General features: G+C 42.0%; 1 protein-coding gene across 3 annotated transcripts in view; it reads right to left on the bottom strand.

The window, feature by feature from the left end:
* acsl6 (acyl-CoA synthetase long chain family member 6) overlaps positions 1-20,015 on the bottom strand; it is a 66,893-nt gene that overhangs the window by 13,867 nt on the left and 33,011 nt on the right. For all 3 annotated transcript variants that reach the window (XM_080436573.1, XM_080436574.1, XM_080436575.1), the window contains 9 exons: positions 16,580-16,758; positions 14,314-14,346; positions 13,995-14,046; positions 8,016-8,089; positions 7,605-7,682; positions 4,388-4,522; positions 3,407-3,541; positions 2,468-2,563; positions 1,505-1,577 (listed from right to left, as the gene is read on the bottom strand). In XM_080436573.1, the coding sequence (XP_080292699.1) occupies positions 1,505-1,577; positions 2,468-2,563; positions 3,407-3,541; positions 4,388-4,522; positions 7,605-7,682; positions 8,016-8,089; positions 13,995-14,046; positions 14,314-14,346; positions 16,580-16,758 (855 nt within the window). The remainder of the gene's footprint in view (positions 1-1,504; positions 1,578-2,467; positions 2,564-3,406; positions 3,542-4,387; positions 4,523-7,604; positions 7,683-8,015; positions 8,090-13,994; positions 14,047-14,313; positions 14,347-16,579; positions 16,759-20,015) is intronic.

Raw genomic sequence — 20,015 nt, 5'->3', positions numbered from 1 at the left:
TCAACAATGTTAAAAGCCAACTGCAAAAACAAACTTTCAAATGTATAAAATGTATAATAATTTGAAAATAGCAGATTTACAAGCTCACAATGCTTGTAGATCGGCTATTTTCAAATGGCCGAAATGTATGGGCTGAAGTGGTTACTGTATGTTTTGTAATAATAATCAAAATCTACAAAGTAACCACTGTAAGTCAACGTCACATGAAGGTGTCTTTATTTGAAAACAAGGTACATTTACAGGTTACTATGTGTATAAAAAAGGAACCTGAACAGGCTCAAAGTAAAATGGTCTCTGCCCATCCATATTATAATGTGATCATTAACAATGAGGCAACTGGTGACCTGAGCCATCATCATCAGGATTCGGTTATATTTGCATTGAATGAAAGCACTGCATAATGATATAATGGCCTATGCATTTTAGCCATGTGAAAGAATGCGGTTCTATTTGCATATAATCATTTTATGTAGAAAGACTATGTATTTTATTTGAAAATATGTACAGGTTACTATGTACATAAAAAGGGAACAGATAATGTATCTACAGAGCATAACCTCATGTCTGCTTTTACAATGCAGAAGGGTACTATTAAAAATAGTTTCAGAACCACACTGGTGCACAAGTTAGTCAGATCACAGCACGCTCAGACAACTTTGTCAAGGATTGTCATGTCCTCGCCCACTCCTGGTTTATGCTAGCCTGAATATCAGCCTGTTTGGAACCAGGCTAGGTGTATGCATCAGAGTGATGGGTACCCTACCATTTAATATATGGTACTTGTTGCGTATAGTGCCTATAACTCTCTCTACATGGATCCTGAGGTGTGCTATCTTGCGTGTTTCTTCCACGTCTTTATCTGTCATCTGGGCTGTCAGACAACCAAGCCATGCATTGTCTCTTTGTTACGTCCTTCCATTTGGGAATGCGGTGAAAAGTTAGTCCGTTGTCCATTTTAGCCCCTTTATTCTCAACTCGTCGATGGTGAGAAGCCGTGGAACAGTTTATATACAACAATTCATTCCCATTTTGGCGAAACATTGCTGAAAGAGCACCAACTAGCAGGCTACTATTAGCGAACCTCCGAGTGAAGGGAGATGTCGACCCAACCGACCGGGGGCGGGACTAGCCGCAGCCGCGGAGTGACACCAGCCTTGCCAGCCCTATACTGTGTTTTCTCTTATCCTCTTTTCAATACAGTAGCAAAAGACTGAAAACTCTTTTTTTAATCAATTCTCTTACAAAGATCCTGTATTTTCTTTAAAAAAATCTGCTGTTTGCATCACGATGCATTTTTTATTAAATCGATTTGAATTGTCACCAGTTTGAATTGATTTTAATCGATTTACAATAAATCATTAAATGTCTACTGTTAAATTCACATGTCGAGTACACTGTACAGTGTACACTCAATTCAGAGCTGGGGTCACTAGATTGACCAGACAGATGATAACTTTTTAACAGTGCATATTTACAGCCCTCCACATGGTAGATGATGTCTCACCTGTGGTACAGTCTCCAGGGGTGGTGAAAGTGCAGCCTGCTGTACATTCTGTCTGACCATACGCCTCATATACCTGCAAACACACTGGAAAGTTAGTGCTAGTGTGTCATACTGTGTGTGTGTGTGTGTGTGTGTGTGTGTGTGTGTGTGTGTGTGTGTGTGTGTGTGTGTGTGTGTGTGTGTGTGTGTGTGTGTGTGTGTGTGTGTGTGTGTGTGTGTGTGTGTGTGGCTGTGCTCGTGTACTGTACACAGTGGAAAGTCAGTGCTAGTGTGTCATACTGTGTGTGTGTGTGTGTGTGTGTGTGTGTGTGTGTGTGTGTGTGTGTGTGTGTGTGTGTGTGTGTGCGTGTGCGTGTGCGTGTGCGTGCGCGCTCGTGTACTGTGTGTACTGTATGTGTACTTGGATTGTTGTGAGGGCCAAATGTCCTCCGTATAGTAGAATTTGAGAAATAGACTTTGTGAGCACCATTTTCCTGGTCCTCACGAGATTTAGGTTTACAATTAGGAAAAGATTGAGGTTGGAATCAGGTTTAGGATTAGGCAATTAGAGGTGAGTTTTAGGGGTCTAGGGCTGGAGTTATGACTGATTTATACGTAGTTGCGCACCAAAAATAGCAGACCTAAAAGCTTTTTTTTTACACACAACTAAGTATAACTCAGGCTTTACGGTTAGGGTTAAAATTGGCAAAGGCATTTATAAAATTGCTATCCTAAAAAGTTGATGTCCTCAAAAGTATGTATGTGTGTGTGTGTGTGTGTGTGTGTGTGTGTGTGTGTGTGTGTGTGTGTGTGTGTGTGTGTGTGTGTGTGTGTGTGTGTGTGTGTGTGTGTGTGTGTGTGTGTGTGTGCACTCGCGCACTGTTGTTGAATTCCTTGGATGCCCATGCTGTGTGTTTGTGTGCGGGTGTATTCACTTGTAGCTGTGTGTCAACAACACATGCCTGCTGTGCATTTTAGCCTGACCTGACATCCCAGAGCTGCTCGCAGGAAGCCCAGGACAGTGGGCGAAGTAGGAGCTGCTCCTGTTACAATCATCCTCAGCCTGCCTCCCAGGCTGGCCTGCAAACAGAAATACCAATGTCATCCTAACGCCTGGTTCAGACCAAATATTCAGCACATGACAAAACCACGTTAACCCATTAAGCCCGGGAACGCATCTGTATCATTTTCAATTTTAGCTATAACCATTATTTTGACTTTGGTTTTATTTTGATTTTTTTTTTTACTCAAATATTTTTACTCAAATCTTTGCTTCGGGTGGTCCCTGGAACAAAATACTTTCAGAAGGGGGTCCGCGACCGAATACATATAATTTTGGTGGTCCTTTATATAAAACAGTTTGAGAACCACGGCAGTGTTGTGCACCAAAAATAGCAGATATTTTGGCACACGACAACATCGTACGACCTAGCATAATTTATGCATAAGAACGTTGCAGAGGAAAATCGCAGCGGTCTGAATTACACCTAACGCCTCACCCACTTTTGCTGCAATCAATCCAAGGGGTAAAGGATGGGAATTGTATAGAACTGAATCAGAATCAGAATAGTGAGGAACAATGAATGTACAGGAATTGAAGTATGTGCCAACAGTGTAACTGGTGCTGTAACAATTAGCAATTAAAAAAAGGGGGTCGCAGTGGCTCAGGCGGTAGAATGGCTGTCTGGGAACCAGAGGGTCCCCGGTTCCGTCCCTGTGTTCTTGAGTAAGACCCCATGCCAACTGCTCCCCAAACAACCCTAAGGGGCAGCCCGCTGCTCCTAATAGTGGGATGGGTCAAATGCAGATAACGAGTCATTCATAACTAATGTAATGACATGAGCCTTCACAGTCACATGTGGGCTGCCTGGGACGTCCTATTCTGTGATGGACAGAAGCAGGAAGACAAGGTGTGTAGTGTACCTGTATCTTGCTGAAGAAGATTTTATCCCACATGCTGTCACTGCGAATGACCCCGGCGCTGAGCTCAGCACCTTTCCTTTTGGCCGCAAAGTTGAGGAGCCAGCGCTTCCACGGGCTGTTAGCTTGGCTGAAGATCTGTGGAGAAAACATCAAATAAATTAATGGGTACTGCTCCCAGACTGCTACAAGCTTCACTTGCAGGAGAGGCGGGGGAAAGGGTTTGGTATGAAATAGCGCTTAAATCAAGACGGTCTTGTCAATAAAAGTTTGGTCATCCATGGAATTATATGACCTACTATCCTATTAGAGCCCTTCCTCCTACATTATAAGGAATATGATTTATTTTCATTTGGTGCTGTCAATAAGTTTGTGTCACATTGATCAACGGTGGGATGAAACGCTCGTAATAAACAAATGGCTGAGGATTCTCACCACTGTTTTGTTTCCTCTTTTATCGTTCAGTAAATACTATATGACGCAAATCGCCCTATTCCGGTTGCTCAATTGCTGTATTGAATTGTAGTACGTGTTTAAAAACAGCAGATTATGCAAACATTAATTGTGTACACAAGTATGCATATAGTATAGTGACTTCAGATTTATCTTTCTTGTGTGATTTAACATTTTCTGTCTTGCTTCAGTGACAGACAGGGCAAGTTTCGGGGGCTAGTCTGGGTACCAGGAAAAGGTTCATTTGGTCTGGCAAAAAGAAAAAAGAGCTAACACATACACCAGAAGGTACAGGACAAACTAGTCAATAGTAGGTAAAAATAAATAGAGTAGAATGTGACTTGCTCTCGGTCAGTTTATCAATTGACTGGGGAATTTATTTTCATCTTGCCACCATTTATTAGATAGATGACTTTAGAAAGACAGCAAGCTGATGGAAAGACGTGTAATACATGGCCCCGGTTAGAACCGAACCAACCGTAATAGTAATTAGATTTCAGGAAAATACTCTCTTCTGTCTGCTCCACCCACCTTGTCATACATGCGGTTGAGCAGTCGTGGAACCACGGGGAAGATGGTAGGCCGCAGGGCTTTCATGTCGTCTGAGAGGAGACGGATGTCACCCTGATAGAAACCAATGCGCCCTCCATGGCAGTACACAACAGACTGTAGAAGAACACAACACATCCGGTATCAAAGCACGCTTCCAGGTCCATGGGTACATCTTTAGTGTTGTTTGCAATGGGTAAACCAGCCCCCTAAACTTGACTTGGTGTTATGCTCTGTACATAACACAATGAAATCAGTGAAAGAGTTGAATACTATAGCCTATTTGATGTATTACCTAGTGTTTACCTTGCTTACTATAAATTGCTCTGGATTAAGTCTGCTAAATGCTTAAATTGTCTAAATGCCTACTGTACATTGTTTAACCACTTAAAGCAGCACTCCGCAACTTTCATGCCCTACTGAGGATTCAAACCCGGGTACCTCACACAAGCGCTGCCATTTCTACCACTAAGCCAATAGAGTATGCCTGCCGGAGATCTTGAATTTAGACCTTCAGGCAGTACCACTTCTCAACCACTAGTGGTCATACCAAACGTGTGATAATAAACTTGAATTTGAAGTTGGAAGTTGAAGAAAAGAAGCAGATTGTGACTCCATTTGTGTTGGAGGAGGAGACATGTAGTTGTCTACACCCTCCACAAGAATAACAGCATGGGTCAACAGTGACAGGGACTATACACATGGGGGCCTGGAGTCAAAACAGTAGGCACACATCAGCAGCGTTCTACGTTTGGATACTGCAGCGTGACATGCATGTCATAACATGCACATCATACTACTAGTTGTAAGCAGAGCTAACTGCTAAATGTGGATACAATTATAATAATTAATAAAACAATCAGAGTGAAGAGGAAGACGGCTGAAAAAACGTCAGTCAACCCTGTGATGAAAACAAACGTAAAACGCCAGGTTGAAAAGTGGTTTGTCTCACCGCCCAGCTGTAGTAGCTGTTGATTACAGGAACAACACAGACAGACAGACAGACAGCTACGGTGTAACTCCACCCACCCCCCTCCCCCCGCAGCGTGCAAATGCTTCCTGTTTGTGAGTGAGGGCATGTGAGGACATGCACCCGTTCACCCTCTCCGGGGTGAACGGGTGCATGAGCGAGCGACAAAAGGAATGTCCATATGATATTACCTTGTATAAGGTCTGAACAACACAGTAGACGCCAACTCCACCCCTCCCATCCCCATCCCCCATGTGTGTGCGCCCGTGCGTGCGTGCGCGCGCGTGTGCGTGTGTGTGTGGTGGCATCGCATGATCTGATGTGAACTTTATGCTGAGCTTGTGTCTCCAGGGAGGATAGGTGGTTTCCTCAATCTCAAGTCAACAAATCGAGTTGCAAACAAAACTGTCTGGTCCAACCTGATTGGATGTCTAGAGACACACACACACACACACACACATAAAATGCGCACACACACATACGCAAACATAAATTGTTTTCTTTTATTATGTCTGCAAAATTATCACTAAAAATTATCACTGAGTTGTATCTCTGATCTGTAATGCCGGGCATATCAGCGAGTGTACAAATGGACCCTTACAGGTCCATTTGCACACTCTCAGTTAAATTTGCACTCAGGATATTGCAGTGTAAGTGTTTGTTTTACAACACAGCACATACAACAGCTTCTGTGGTTGTATGTGTTCTTCCTGTTCGTGTGTGTATTCTTTCTTGTGTGTGCGTGTGACGTGTGTGTGTGTGTGTGTGTGTGTGTGTGTGTGTGTGTGTGTGTGTGTGTGTGTGTGTGTGTGTGTGTATGTGTGTGTGTATGCGTGGGCGTGTGTGGGGGCATGCATGTGTGTGCATGGGTGTGCGTGGGTGTATGTCTGTGTGTGTGTGTGTGTGTGTGTGTGTGTGTGTGTGTGTGTGTGTGTGTGTGTGTGTGTGTGTGTGTGTGTGTGTGTGTGTGTGTGTGTGTGTGTGGGGGGGGTGTGTGTGTGGGGGTGGGTGTGGGTGTGGGTGTGTGTGTGTGTGTGGGGTGTGTGTGTGTGTGTGTGTGTGTGTGTGTGTGTGTGTGTGTGTGTGTGTGTGTGTGTGTGTGTGTGTGTGTGTGTGTGGGGGTGTGCTAACCACAGGAATGGGAAACTTAAGATGGCATGTACTGTATTTCTTAAGACAGCTTAACGACTCACACGAACATTAAAGTTGTTTTTCTAAGCATATAGATGACCTTCTGCACCTGGCATCACTATTTGGGGCATGTCATGATATGCCATATTTTTCAAAAATGATCAAAGATGTTGCAAAAAAGGAGGCAAAAATAAATGATCTACAATTGGCTATTTTACAGTAGCTATTTTGTCATACTAGAGGTTCGGGCCACTATGCGGCCCTCAAACCTACTGTACATCGCACCGCCGATCCGAAAGATATGTCTGAGTCATAGTGACGGGGGCCTTGTCAGAGTACCCGTTTTACCCGTCTGTCTGGGAATAGACCTGCCACAGGGCAGACCAAGGACAAGGTGGGAGGATTGCATCTTCACGCTGGCCTTGGAACACCTCGGGATCTCCCAGTTAGAGCTGGCTAATATGGCCAGTGAAAGTGAAGTCTGGTATTCTCTGTTGGAACTGCTACAATAACTCCAAGTCACAACTCTGGATAAGCAGACGAAGATGGATGGATGTACTCACACTCAACATGTGAATGATGAGTTCTTCGATTTAAGCAGAAGAGTTTAGGCATAAGTATATATATGTATGTATGTATGCAATTTTTTGTTGTTGTTGTTAGAAGTGTGTTGTGTGCTGCAACGACTTGGAGCCCAACACAAATTTGCTTTGCGGGACAAAAGTATATCTTAGTTTATCTTATCTTATCTTTTCTTATCTTATTATTTTATTTTATTTCCGGTGTGTATAGTCAAATCCAGCATTCAGCCAATGTATAGCCTTCAGGCTACATGATGTTTCTTTGTGGGTTGTGATTGTTAAACTTATTTTCAGTGCATAATATAGAGGGCGCTCAAGCCCCTTCGTACCCACAGTCCTGATGCTTATTTTATGCACATAGTTATTCACTGATGTCTCCCTTCCTCCGGCCCACGACATCCTCAACCCACCCACCCACCCGCCCACCGACCCACCCACCGAAACTACACACAGATTGTTATCCCAGTCTGTGCTCCAACAACTAAAAGTCACGCAAGAGTTTAAGCCAGGACATTACCTCGATCAGTCTCTCGAACATGTGAGCCAGGGGGAGGAAGGAGATGAGGCAATCGTCCTGGTTGGGGAAAATTACTTTCTGTTGGGGACCAGGAGAGAGGGAGAAAGAAAGAGAGACAGAGAGAGAGAGAGAGAAAGAGAGGGAGAAAGAAAGAAAGAGAGAGAGAGAGAGAGAGAGAGATGTAGGAAGATAGACAGACAGACAGACAGACAGACAGACAGACAGACAGACAGACAGACAGACAGACAGACAGACAGACAGACAGACAGACAGTTAGGACTGTGGTTGCTTTTGACCAAATGCATAAATTGTGGAAGGTAAAAAAAAAAAGACAAAAGATAAAACACATCAAAATGTAATCTTGTTCCACTTGGATGAACTACCGTGAGACACGGGACTTCAGTTACTCACATCTGTCACTTTTAGGAAGCCTGAGAAATCTGCCACGACATTCCCATGTGTCAGCATTACACCCTTTGGATTTCCTGTCAGAAGACAAGCACACGCGCACATACACACACACACACACACACACATCAATATTGTACCTCAAAGATGGCACAACAACGTCTACTCTGTGACCCTGGCCTGCAACAGGAACAGGAAACCTTCAGGGAAACCTTTGCCTAACAGTTATGCACGGAGCCTACTGTTCCCTGCAACCACAGGGAACATTTGGAGAGTGCAGTTCAACGTCAGGGTCAAGTTTTGTCATCGGTTGCATGATTGATTGATTGATTGATTGATTGATTGATTGATTGATTGATTGATTGATTGATTGATTGATTGATTGATTGATTGGCATACTTGCCTCTGCTGCTGTTGAGTGAGTGTGAATGGGTGAATTTAACATTGGTGGAAAAAGTACTCAAATGTTTTACTTAAGTAAAATGATCAATACTGCTACTAATGTAGAAACACTCTGTTTACAAGTAAAAGTATGATTGCGAACGCGGAAGGAGGCGCGGCGAAGCCGCGCCTCCGACCAAGTGGAGCTTACTATATCATCGTGCTTGCGTTGTGTGTGTGTCCCATATTTATGGTCTTTCCGGGTGTGTTCACGCTCTCATTGGCTCGCGCCCCCATGTGACTCGAAACTCCGTGCTGAAATGCCACCAGCTGCACTGCCTGTATACAGCCGGCAGAGTGCGGCAGAGTGCACTACTACAGTGTGGTTGAAATATGGCAGCCACAGTCAATCTGCGTTCGCCTCCAGCGTTGTAATCAAAATTTACTTGAGTAAAAGTATAAAAGTATTGGCATAAAAATATACTTAAAGAGGTGGTGCCATGGTTTTGCACTTTTTCAGTTTTTCATGTGTCTATGAGGTTGATAGAACTTCATTAAGCCCCCTGGTTGTGTTTTTATGGTGTTTTATGTCTTCTCTGACTATTTTGAGTTTCTTCCTGGAGGCTGAAACCTTGAGGGTCAAAAATGCCAATAGAAAAACAGCGCTTTAGTGACACAGTAAAAACATACCCTCCCCCTCATTATCATAACACAACAGGTGTGGGCATGAGGAGGAGGGGGGACTAGGACAGGTGGGTGGTGCTAAGGTGGTGGAGGAGGTGCTAAGGTGAGAACCAGGTATACTTAATGAACTGGAGGTGTGTCCACATAAAAATATAATTTTAACACTTTCTGTACACTTTTTTGAAAAAAATCTTCCTCCTAGTATAACCATAATACCTGATGATTATGTTTTAGGGGGGGGGGGGGGGGATCACTGAAAATCACGGCACCCCGTCTTTAAAGTACCAAAAATAAAAGTACTCATTATGCAAAATGTCCCCTTTCACAAGTTATCATATGTCTAAAATGTATATCTTTTGAAAATAGCAGATCTACAAGCTTTTAAAAAAAGAACCAAAGTTTAAACAGGGCTGAAGTGGTTAATGTATGTTTTGTAATAATATTAATCAAAGCCTACAAAGTAACTAGTAACTAAAGTTTTCAAATAATTGTAGTGGAATAAAAGTACAATATTTGTGTCTGAGATGTAATGGAATAGAAGTAAAAGTATTGAAAATTGGATATACTCCAGTCAAGTAAAAGTACCTCAAAATTGTACTTAAATACAGTACTTGAGTACATGTACTTGTTACCAATGGAATTTAATGCACATTGTAAACCTACAGTATGCTATACCATTTTGTGCACCAGTCAATCCTAAAATTAAATATGCTTAATCCCAAATGTACATCGAAAGGACTGAGTGTTTGTAATGTTATTTTAAATGTATGTATTTTTTGTTTGCTTCTTGTATTTGATGATGCATAATATGGTGCTGCTGCTGATGCAAGACATTGGGAACTCCTTATATGGTTATGGCTGAGTCATGGTGCCGGTCCTCCCTTAAGCCAATTTTAATATAAAAGATTCAAATAAACTACACTCAGTCAGTGGGCTACTCTCCACAGGATGCTGCATTTCTCAAGAAACCAAATTGCTTCACGAGAAATTCTGTCATCCCACAGATCTCCGCCCCCCATTGAAGTGTGCTATTCCTTGGAACAGTCCCCAGACCCAGAGAAAGGGAGTGTACTACTCAGTGCAAAAGAATGATACATGTTACACCCCAGGGCTGGTGTGATAAACTGTTCCTCATTTTGCAGGGGACCCCCTGGAAAACCCTTCAAGGACTCCTGGGGGTCCCCGGGCAACATTTTGAGAACCAGTGGTTTAAGCTATGAGACACTGTTTTTTTTAGAAAATATCAAACTCTTGCGTAGAGTTGAAATACTTGACTGTATTCAGTCCAGCATTTTAATGCATAATAGTAAGTGTGGCGAGTGAGCAGGGTGTCACAAGATGTAACTCCCAAACTTCACTGGTATTTTAAGTGAATAATGAGCCTACTCTGGCGGCTGTACCACTGCCAGTTGCCTGAAGGGCTTTCGGAATGAGAGGCCTGTTACTGATATAGTTTGTTCCAAAATGTTGGATTACACTATTATATTTCACGCAGTGAAAAATGAATCACTATTGGCTTGTCTATTGTATCATTAGTTCTGTAAATACCAAAACCGAGGAGGTCAAAGAGCATGAAGTGTGCTATTCCTTGGAACAGTCCCCAGACCCAGAGAAAGGGAGTGTACTACTCAGTGCAAAAGAATGATAAATGTTACACCCCAGGGCTGGTGTGCTAGACTAGAGTAGTAACAGTAGGTGGCAGCCTTTCTCACTAGAGCAGTGGAGCATATGTGTGATACTGTGGCTTTGGGTTAAATGAAAGAGTTGGCAGTAATATGGCAGAGATAGTGATACTGGTTAGATCACTGGTTCTCAGTGACCTCAGTGACCCCCGGGGGTCCTTCAGGGGGTCCCTAGCAAGATGAGGACCAGTTTAGAACAACTTAGCCATTATTTTATGTTTTGGCTATTCGAAAACAATGGATCTATGAGAGACTATATAACTGCTAAGTCTTTTGACAACATGTTGACAAATCTTATGGAGTCACTGGCTGACACAAAACCTTTTCAAACGGGGGTTTCTGCTGCCAAATACTATCAATTTGGGGGTACTTCACATGAAAATATTTGAGAGCCACTGGGTTAGATTATACCAATCTGTCAGCAATCTGTCACTGTTTATCAGTTCTTATCATTAGTTTGTTGCGTGGGTTCTGTGGCTTTGTCAATTGCATGTTTTTGCCCTAAGATAAGAGGAAGTGGTTTTGTAATAATAATCAAAATCTACAATCTAACTAGTAAAGTTTTCAAATAATTATAGTGGAGTAAAAGTACAATATTTGCCTTTGAGATGTAGTGAAGTAGAAGTAACATTTTTGAAAATTGGAAATACTCCAGTAAAGTAAAAAATACCGTACAAATAGGTACAGTACTTGAGTAAATGTACTTAGTTACTTTCCACCGCTGCATGCCGGCACAAATATCTGGCTCATGTCTGGAAATGCAGGGGAATCCAGACGACACAGGGAGGGTATGAAATAGTGAATCCCCCAAACACTATTGTATGGTTTACAGTTTACACCATCCTTTCCTCTAAAAAGAGTTTCATTTGAACTGTGTAGTCACTGGGCTAATTATACCTTTAAAGGCGGAGCTTCACTGTCAAAACAGATATCCAGGATTTAAAATAAATGACCCCTATTCCTACAAACAGCATCATCCTGGTTTACTGTTTAAACCAGTGGTTCTAAAACATCTGCATGTCAAGGACCCCAAATTTTGCCACTGGCCCCCCTTTGAAAAGATTTTGTGAGAGAATTTGAATTCTCTCCAGAATGCTTTAACAGAAAAAAGGGGAAAAAAGAATGCTGATCTACAAGCTCACAACGTGTCCGTTGTGAGCTATTGTGAGCTTGTAAATCGGTTATTTTCGAAAAGCCGAAAAATAAAATAGGGCAGAAGCAGGGGAAATTGCACACCCCCATTTGAAAAGATTTTGTGTCCCCTTTTATAGGGGATCCCTATAAAATAAGATGTGTCAACATTTGTCAAGATTTTTCAAAGAGAGATCTATAACCTCACAATGCATCACGTTGTGAGCTTGTAAATCGGCGATTTTCGAATAGCCGATAAATAAGGGCATAAGTTATAAACTGTTCCTCATTTTGCAGGGGACCCCCTGGAAAACCCTTCAAGGACTCCTGGGGGTCCCCGGGCAACATTTTGAGAACCAGTGGTTTAAGCTATGAGACACTGTTTTTTTTAGAAAATATCAAACTCTTGCGTAGAGTTGAAATACTTGACTGTATTCAGTCCAGCATTTTAATGCATAATAGTAAGTGTGGCGAGTGAGCAGGGTGTCACAAGATGTAACTCCCAAACTTCACTGGTATTTTAAGTGAATAATGAGCCTACTCTGGCGGCTGTACCACTGCCAGTTGCCTGAAGGGCTTTCGGAATGAGAGGCCTGTTACTGATATAGTTTGTTCCAAAATGTTGGATTACACTATTATATTTCACGCAGTGAAAAATGAATCACTATTGGCTTGTCTATTGTATCATTAGTTCTGTAAATAGCAAAACCGAGGAGGTCAAAGAGCATGAATAAGTTTCGGAATGACTTCCTGGAGGGATTCATAGTGTAGCGAGCACAACACTGTGCATAGTTTGACCACTTCTAGTCAGTGAATTAATGTCTTATCTGTAAGCCAACCATGAGGGCTTGTCTCCATAAGGGGTTTATTGAGGGCTCTATTCTAATGACTCTGCGTGCACTCACACGTGCATACTCAACAGATCAGAGTTATTATTATGAAATATTCATTTTAGTTTAATGTTTGATTTCAATTTAGTTTTAGTTAGGTTTACGATTACATAAGTAGTTTTAGTTAGGAATTTACAAGTTTTAGTTTAGTTTTTTATTTGTTTTAGTCGTAGTTTTTCCAAGTACAGTATGAGGAACGCCTTGATTTATAGAAGCTGAAAAAAGTAGGATAATAGAATGCATGACAATATGATTATATGCTTTTGCATACATTTTTTTGTAAGTTTTAGTATTAGATAGTTGTGCCGTGTGCGTGGAACTTCTCAAAAAGCTGTAGCGGTACTGCCCACATTCGCACCACTACACCCCTGGTCTCCATGTATGCTAAAGAAATCTTGACACATACTGTAGTGCCTGCTGAGCCTGGGTTCACACTGTGTTCACTCCATGGATGGAGGTTTGGCAGGTGTACTGCTGTTGATTACCAGCACTATCTTATGCAAACAGCCGTTCATTTACCACCGTGTGGTAAATGAAAAGGTTCAAAAGTTACGTGATCCAGAATCTTAATTTCTTCTGTGATATCTAGTGCCTGCGGATTCCCCCAAGATGACTAAAGGCCAATACGTGCTCCTTCTGATGTCGAGGTTCGGACAGGCTTTCCGAACCACAGTTGAAGAGAGTCAGGACATCTGGAGGTGCACGCGAGTTCTGAAAAAAAGTTCTGAGACCCGCCCATCAGAAGTTCTGAATGAAGTCAGTTTGTAGTTATATCACCTCCCTTTCCGAAGAAAAGTTTGGATGTCGGAAGGAGCATGTATTGGTCTTAAATTAGATTAATAGACCATTACCACTAATAAAATTACCACTTAGTTTTAGTATGGCAGAAAACTAAACCTAAGCATCCATTTCGTGTCGTTTCTGGAATGAGCTAATGTCTCATTGTAAACATTGACCATTATAATGCATGCATGAGATTTTATATACACAGTAAAGTTGATCCTTTATCCACTTGTAACCATTTGTAAGAAGAAAAGAAAAGGACTCGTAAGGGTCTTTTTGGTTTCATTTTGTACACTTTTAGAGTAAAATTAACACTGAGGATTTTACTGCGTACTAACAGGCATAAAAGCCTGGCTAGCTATTCACCTGCACTTAACGTGCACTATCTTTTGTTCCCTGCAGCAATGGTGGTAGCATAAAGTAAACATTACCTGTGGTGCCACTGGTGAAACAGACAATAGACAGGTCGTCTGGTGCAGGTGGCTGAAGAGAACAAAAAACATGGGTGTGTTATTTTATGAGATTGACATACAGCCTACTGTATCTGTAAATTGTCAGCATGTCTCTGCAACAGACAAAATGCCTGTTTGTTTTCTTGTACTGTACATGCAGATTCAAATTATATTACAGATATTCCCTCACATTCCAGACGGAAAGATGACTTCCTTTTTGGACTGTTGCAGTATGTACTGTTGTGTAAAGTTGTATTAAACCCCACAGTGAAAGATGAATATCCAGTTGTACACTTACTATTGGTTTTCTGTAGTGATCTTTGCCCAGGGCCTGTAAGGAAAAACAGCATACAACACCGACACAATTAATTTCATTTACTCTATCCTTCACACACGTGAAATCGTGAAATTTTGTAGTTGACTACTCTAAATTCCCTAAACTAAAAAACAAAAGACAAAAACTAAAAACAGTCAATTAAGTAGTGTTTGACTGAGATTTGGCAGAATCTCAAGAATGTCTTGAGCAGAGAGATCAAGTGATTTTCACGCACGTTTTTCTGAATGCTGTCATTAGAGTTGAATGAACCACTTGAACCCTACCTTCCCTATTCTTAGGTAAACACACTCACAACCCGTCGCAACGTGTGTGCAGAGGTGGACAAAGTACCCGAACCCAGTACTTGAGTAAGAGTGCATATACTTTACTCAAATTTACTCCACTACAAGTAAAGTAGAGTAAAATAAGTAATTGCTTATAAGTATTCAAAAGCAAATGCTTTGAAAAATACTTAAAGTACAAGTAAAAGTAAAGGTACATGCTTTTAAAAAGCATGTACACCAAGTTTTAGAACACAAACGTTCTAAAACTTGGCGTGTGTCTCATATGACCTCAAGGGGTGTCCCGTCGATTGGCACTTCGGACGGATCAACGGTTACCGAGAACCAAAAACAAACACGATACACATGTATCTGTCTGACCGCGGGTCTGAGGAGGACGCACAAATTCACTCACTGTGTGTTTGGGCAAAGTGCGCAAAAGCCATAATATGGAGGAATGTGATAGAAGAATGGAAGTAATGTTGGGATGGAGGAGGAAAATGAAGGCATTTTTATCAAATTAAAAGAAAAAAAGTGGGTGAGAACAGAAGGTACAGTATGGGAAGTAGGAGAAAGGAGGTCAACAAAACATGTATGATGACCATGTATTCTAGCCTGGTAAACCTACATGTATTCCCCACTTGCATTCGTGACATGCATGGCCCTGAGTCGGGCGCCGGTCTAGTTTTTTAATCCTTTATCGCCCAATTTAGTTGTTATGCCAATGTGTCCTCCCCACACATTTGCTGGAGTGCGTGCAGCAACAAATTTCACCCTCCCCACCCGGTTTCCCTCCATCGAACAGGGGCCAATACAGTAACAAAGTTGTTATGTCGAAACCACGCCCCCTGGGTAATTCCACCAAAAGAACATCCCTACTTCCCGGCTTTTAAGCAGTGGTGTGAAGTAACTAAGTACATTTCCTCAAGTACTGTACTTAAGTACAATTTTGAGGTATTTTTACATTACTGGAGTATTTCCAATTTTCAGTACTTTTACTTCTACTCCACTACATCTCAGAGGCAACGATGCGACGCATTGTGAGCTTGTAGATCTGCTATTTTCAAAAGATTTGTATACATTTGAAAACTTAATAAATGGGATATTCTATATATTCTACACACAAGTACATTTTGATACCAATACTTTTGTACTTTTACTCAAGCAAATTTAGAATTCCGGACTTTTACTGGTATTTCTACTGGTATTTCTACATTGCAACAGTGATACTTTTACATAAGTAAAACATGTGAGTACTTTTTCGACCACTGCTTTTAAGGCATTTAATGTGCCGCAGCAGCAATAGCCAATGAAGCAACGAATACCTTGAAACTACACACGTCATGCACTGTGGCACTGAAATGTCTGGCTATAGGAGATTTATAATATTGCTTTTATGTTCAGTGACTCTGATCTTCAATACTCTCTGTTTTGCCGACATAACTAATACCACAAGGACATCTGAACAGATAAGCTACATACTTGGTCTTAAATGCAATTCTCCCCTTTACCTTTATCTTCTTTTCCTTTATGAAGGTGTAAGAAAGAGATGCCTTCGATCACCATCAACTGATCTACAAGCTAATAACGCCGATGTGACACGCTGTCAGCCTGCAGATCAGTTCTAGCCGTGGCGTATAAATCAGGCATCTCTGTAGTACAGTGATTCTCGATGTGGGGTCTGGAGACCCCAGGGGGTCCTTGAGGGTGTTCCAAGGGGTCCCAGCTAAATGATTGATATCTAGGAACCAAATGGACCCTTGTGGGTCTATAACTCAGAGCGTGTACGCATGGAACCAAACGCATGGAACCAAATGGACCCATAAGGGTCCATTTGGTTCCATTTGGTTCCATTGATACACTCTCAGAGTTAAGGGGATCCGTGGACTAAACTGGGGTCCTTGAAATTAAAGTTTTAGAACCACTGCAGTAGTACGCCTCAATACAGTGGCGCGTTTGTGTCCTACCTCCACCTCTCTCAGGGACTGGACATGGATGCCACACCCCTCGGCGTGCTCGGCGAGGGCGGAGTCAAACTCGTCCATGAGGATGATTCTCCGCAGGCCCATGGTCTCCTTCCGCTCCACGTTAGCCAGGAGCACCTCGGCCTTCTCCGCCTTGTCACAGATCACCGTGGAGATGTCCGCTGGAATGACACAAGCACACAAGAGCGGCCGCACCCCCTTGTGTGAATGAATACCCGCGGAAGAAGAAAACAAAATGAAACGTGCTTGCGCAAACCCGGGAAAACAAACACAAGAACAGGCCCGATGTGGTTCAATTTTAATTAGATCAAAGCAGAATGATTGAATGTCTAGTCCAAATTCAGCAACTCGAAATCAAGTACCACCTGAATCTACATAAAATCCCTCCGACTAAACCAAAGGCACTGAGGGGGAATATTCCAAATGACACCAATGGTTAATCAGTTAGCAAATTAATGATAGAGTTGGTTAGTGGAAGCTGTCAATTTGCATATGTTTGTGTGCCAAAAGATTGCATCCCTGCAACAGTAGGTAGTATTTGGTGTGTATTTCAAAGGTCCTAAGGAAAGCATGAATGGGATTTCGGGAACACAGCTAAATCAAAATATGAGACTTAGGGGTGGTCACGGGAGACGGTACATTCTGTTACAACAAGTGTTAGAATATATCACCAGCTGCTTCTATATCTTTAATGCCATAATGTAATACTGTACATTTCGATTCTCAGTCTCTCACCCGCCGTCACCAGAGCTCCACCCACCTGAATTTGCTAAATTACACAGTTTCCAACTCTGTGGCTCCATGGTTCTTCATAAAGTACTTACCTACTGTAGGAGTAATTAACTCAATGTCGTTACCTCTAAGGCTTAAAACCACTCTTTAAGTTAAGCCTTAACTTAAAGAGTTAAGCCTACTTTATACTACGTAATACGATGTTGATGCTTGCCGACAAGTGCGGTGGGAGTATAAATGAAGCTTTACCAGGTCACAAAATAGTGTGAAGGTAACAAGAGTGACATAGGCCTTTTCACACTTGACAAAATTCTACAGTAAGTGTGTCCACGGATACTTCCTGTTGCGATGTTTATGAAAATCAGTGGATAAACCTGGACCCAAGCAGTTCCCTAGCAACGCAATTCCACTGACAAGGTTTATATCAGCCCTGGGCTAAGCTTATTACCGTGTGTGTGTGTGTGTGTGTGTGTGTGTGTGTGTGTCACCATATTAACAAAGCTGTTAAAATCAATTTTGACATTGCATACAGTACAATTACTGTGTGTGTGTGTGTGTGTGTGTGTGTTTGTGTATGTGTGCGTGCGTGTGTCTGGGTGTGTGCGTATGTGTGTGTGTATGCATATGTGCGTGCATACATGTGAGTGTGCATGTTTGCGTGCATGCCATGTAATCAGGGAAATATGTGAAAAAGTTGTTCACTTCCGGCAGAAAGTGTGAAATTTTGTGTGCGCTGAATTTAAAAATTGCCGGATCCAAGTACGTAGAGTTCGGAACAAAGGGTTTGCCACCATCTTGAATTCCAACATGACAAAACTTAAGATGTTTGTTAGTTCTGAATCCCATAAAAGAAAATGGTAATGTCATATTATATTTAGGGTTTGCCATCACTCCTTCAAACAAACATTTATTTTTTAAATTATCATTTAACCGTTCCTACTCTGTTCTTCTTGGAAGCATTGTCCTGAACAGAAACAGTTCTGTGCATGGTAGATTAGCCGCAAAACATGTTCAATTTCCAGCACACCGTTTTTTACACATGCATCTGATCAGCTCTTGACACCCTTTTGACACCTCTGGCATCACCGTCCAAAATGGACACCAGCCATCGACCTCATTTTTCACCCATGCAAGTGAAGGAATCTCTGGGTTGGCAATTTGGGACTGTCCCCAGATGTGACCAGCTTGAAAGACTGCTCTCTTCACATGTTGATGAGGTGCCTCCTTTGTCTGTGGAATATTATCCACTTTGTGATTTCCAAGAGCAAATAGCTGCTTGCGTGCCTCGAGGAGAAGTTCTTCTGTACAGGACAACAAAGAACCTCTCTATTTCATCCATATCATCATTTGTTACTTCTGCTGGTGCGTGTGAGAGATGATAGAAGACTTTGCCCAAGTTTGGCATACTGTACCCCCGCTGGTAGGCGTGCCAGGCAATGTAGCAACATTCGTGAAACAGCCTCTTCATGTACATGGTTGAAGTTGAGAAACATCAGTAGGGGGGTTTGATCTAACCTCTTCTTCATGGGTTGTGAGAAGTGTTTTCCCATCTGAAACAACCATTGTTTCCAGAGCAGTTGCGAAGAAGCCGAATAATGTATTTTTGTTGGAATCTACACAAAGCTGCTCCAGTTTAGTGCCGATGCCACAACCAAGACTGGTTCCTTCCTTGAGACTGTCCGTTCTGTACGAAGGAGGAGTTTTGTATCCCTCAACTCCTTTGCCATGCACATTGGAATCTAAATATTTTGTTGCTGCCCTGTGAACTACTTCTTCATCATGGATAATGCTATCACAAAAGAAACATATGCTAGTGGTACTCTGTTCAACGGGTGGAGAAGCAAAACTTGCTCTGAGTCTTTTCTTAACAGGTGTGTAAGTTGCTTGGCTAAGTTCAAGGTCAGCATTTAGTTTTCTTGCCCTTGATTCAGCCCTGGCTACACGCGAATTACTACACTGCACAAAACTGTTTTTGTGCCATTTGGCATCATGCGTAGCAAGGGTTTCTGCAATACCACAACCATCATCTAGTCGGGAAAGGTTTATCCCGAAAGGTAAGGCACTTAAATCAGTCAATGCCGCGAAGTTCTCAACAAGAGTCTTGTACGCTTCTTAACATGTCTGATTCTTGGCCTTTCGTTTATCTCTTAAGGATTCTTTTTTTGAATGTTCCTGACAAAGAGCACATGGGGTCCAGTCTGTCGGCTTTCAATTGTTGACGACATCTTTTCAAAGATTAAATTATACTCTACATTAGCATTAACATCAGCAAATATAAAATGCAAACAACGCGTAGAAAAACTTCCAAAACGATTTAACTCCAGCATGAGATGAGCACGACTGCGTCCGCGAGTTAGTTTCACGGGACTTTGTGTGGGGGCTCACTGCCTCTCAATGCAAATGGGTTACTAAACATAAACAACGTGTGAAAACAAGAATTCTGCAAACAGCTCATAAAGCCTTCCGTTTGAAAAGCTTTACTGTTTACGTTTGGTTTCTTGTGTCAGATGAAAAATGGCAGCGTCAATACGCTACCGACGATAGTTTATTGAATGATCAGTGGTCAGCAAAGCTTAGCATGTATCGCCAAGTCAGACGAACTTAAACCTTTTACTCCCGGTCAATGGGCTTCAAAATAGGAGTACTATTGGCAAATTATAGACAAAATAAGAGCGCTTTTAAGTAT

This window comes from Gymnoscopelus braueri (genome assembly GCF_963280865.1).
Source record: "Gymnoscopelus braueri genome assembly, chromosome: 8".
NCBI lineage: Eukaryota > Metazoa > Chordata > Actinopteri > Myctophiformes > Myctophidae > Gymnoscopelus > Gymnoscopelus braueri.
The sequence above is the reverse complement of the archived record's forward strand: the minus strand, read 5'-3'. Positions and strand labels throughout refer to the sequence as shown.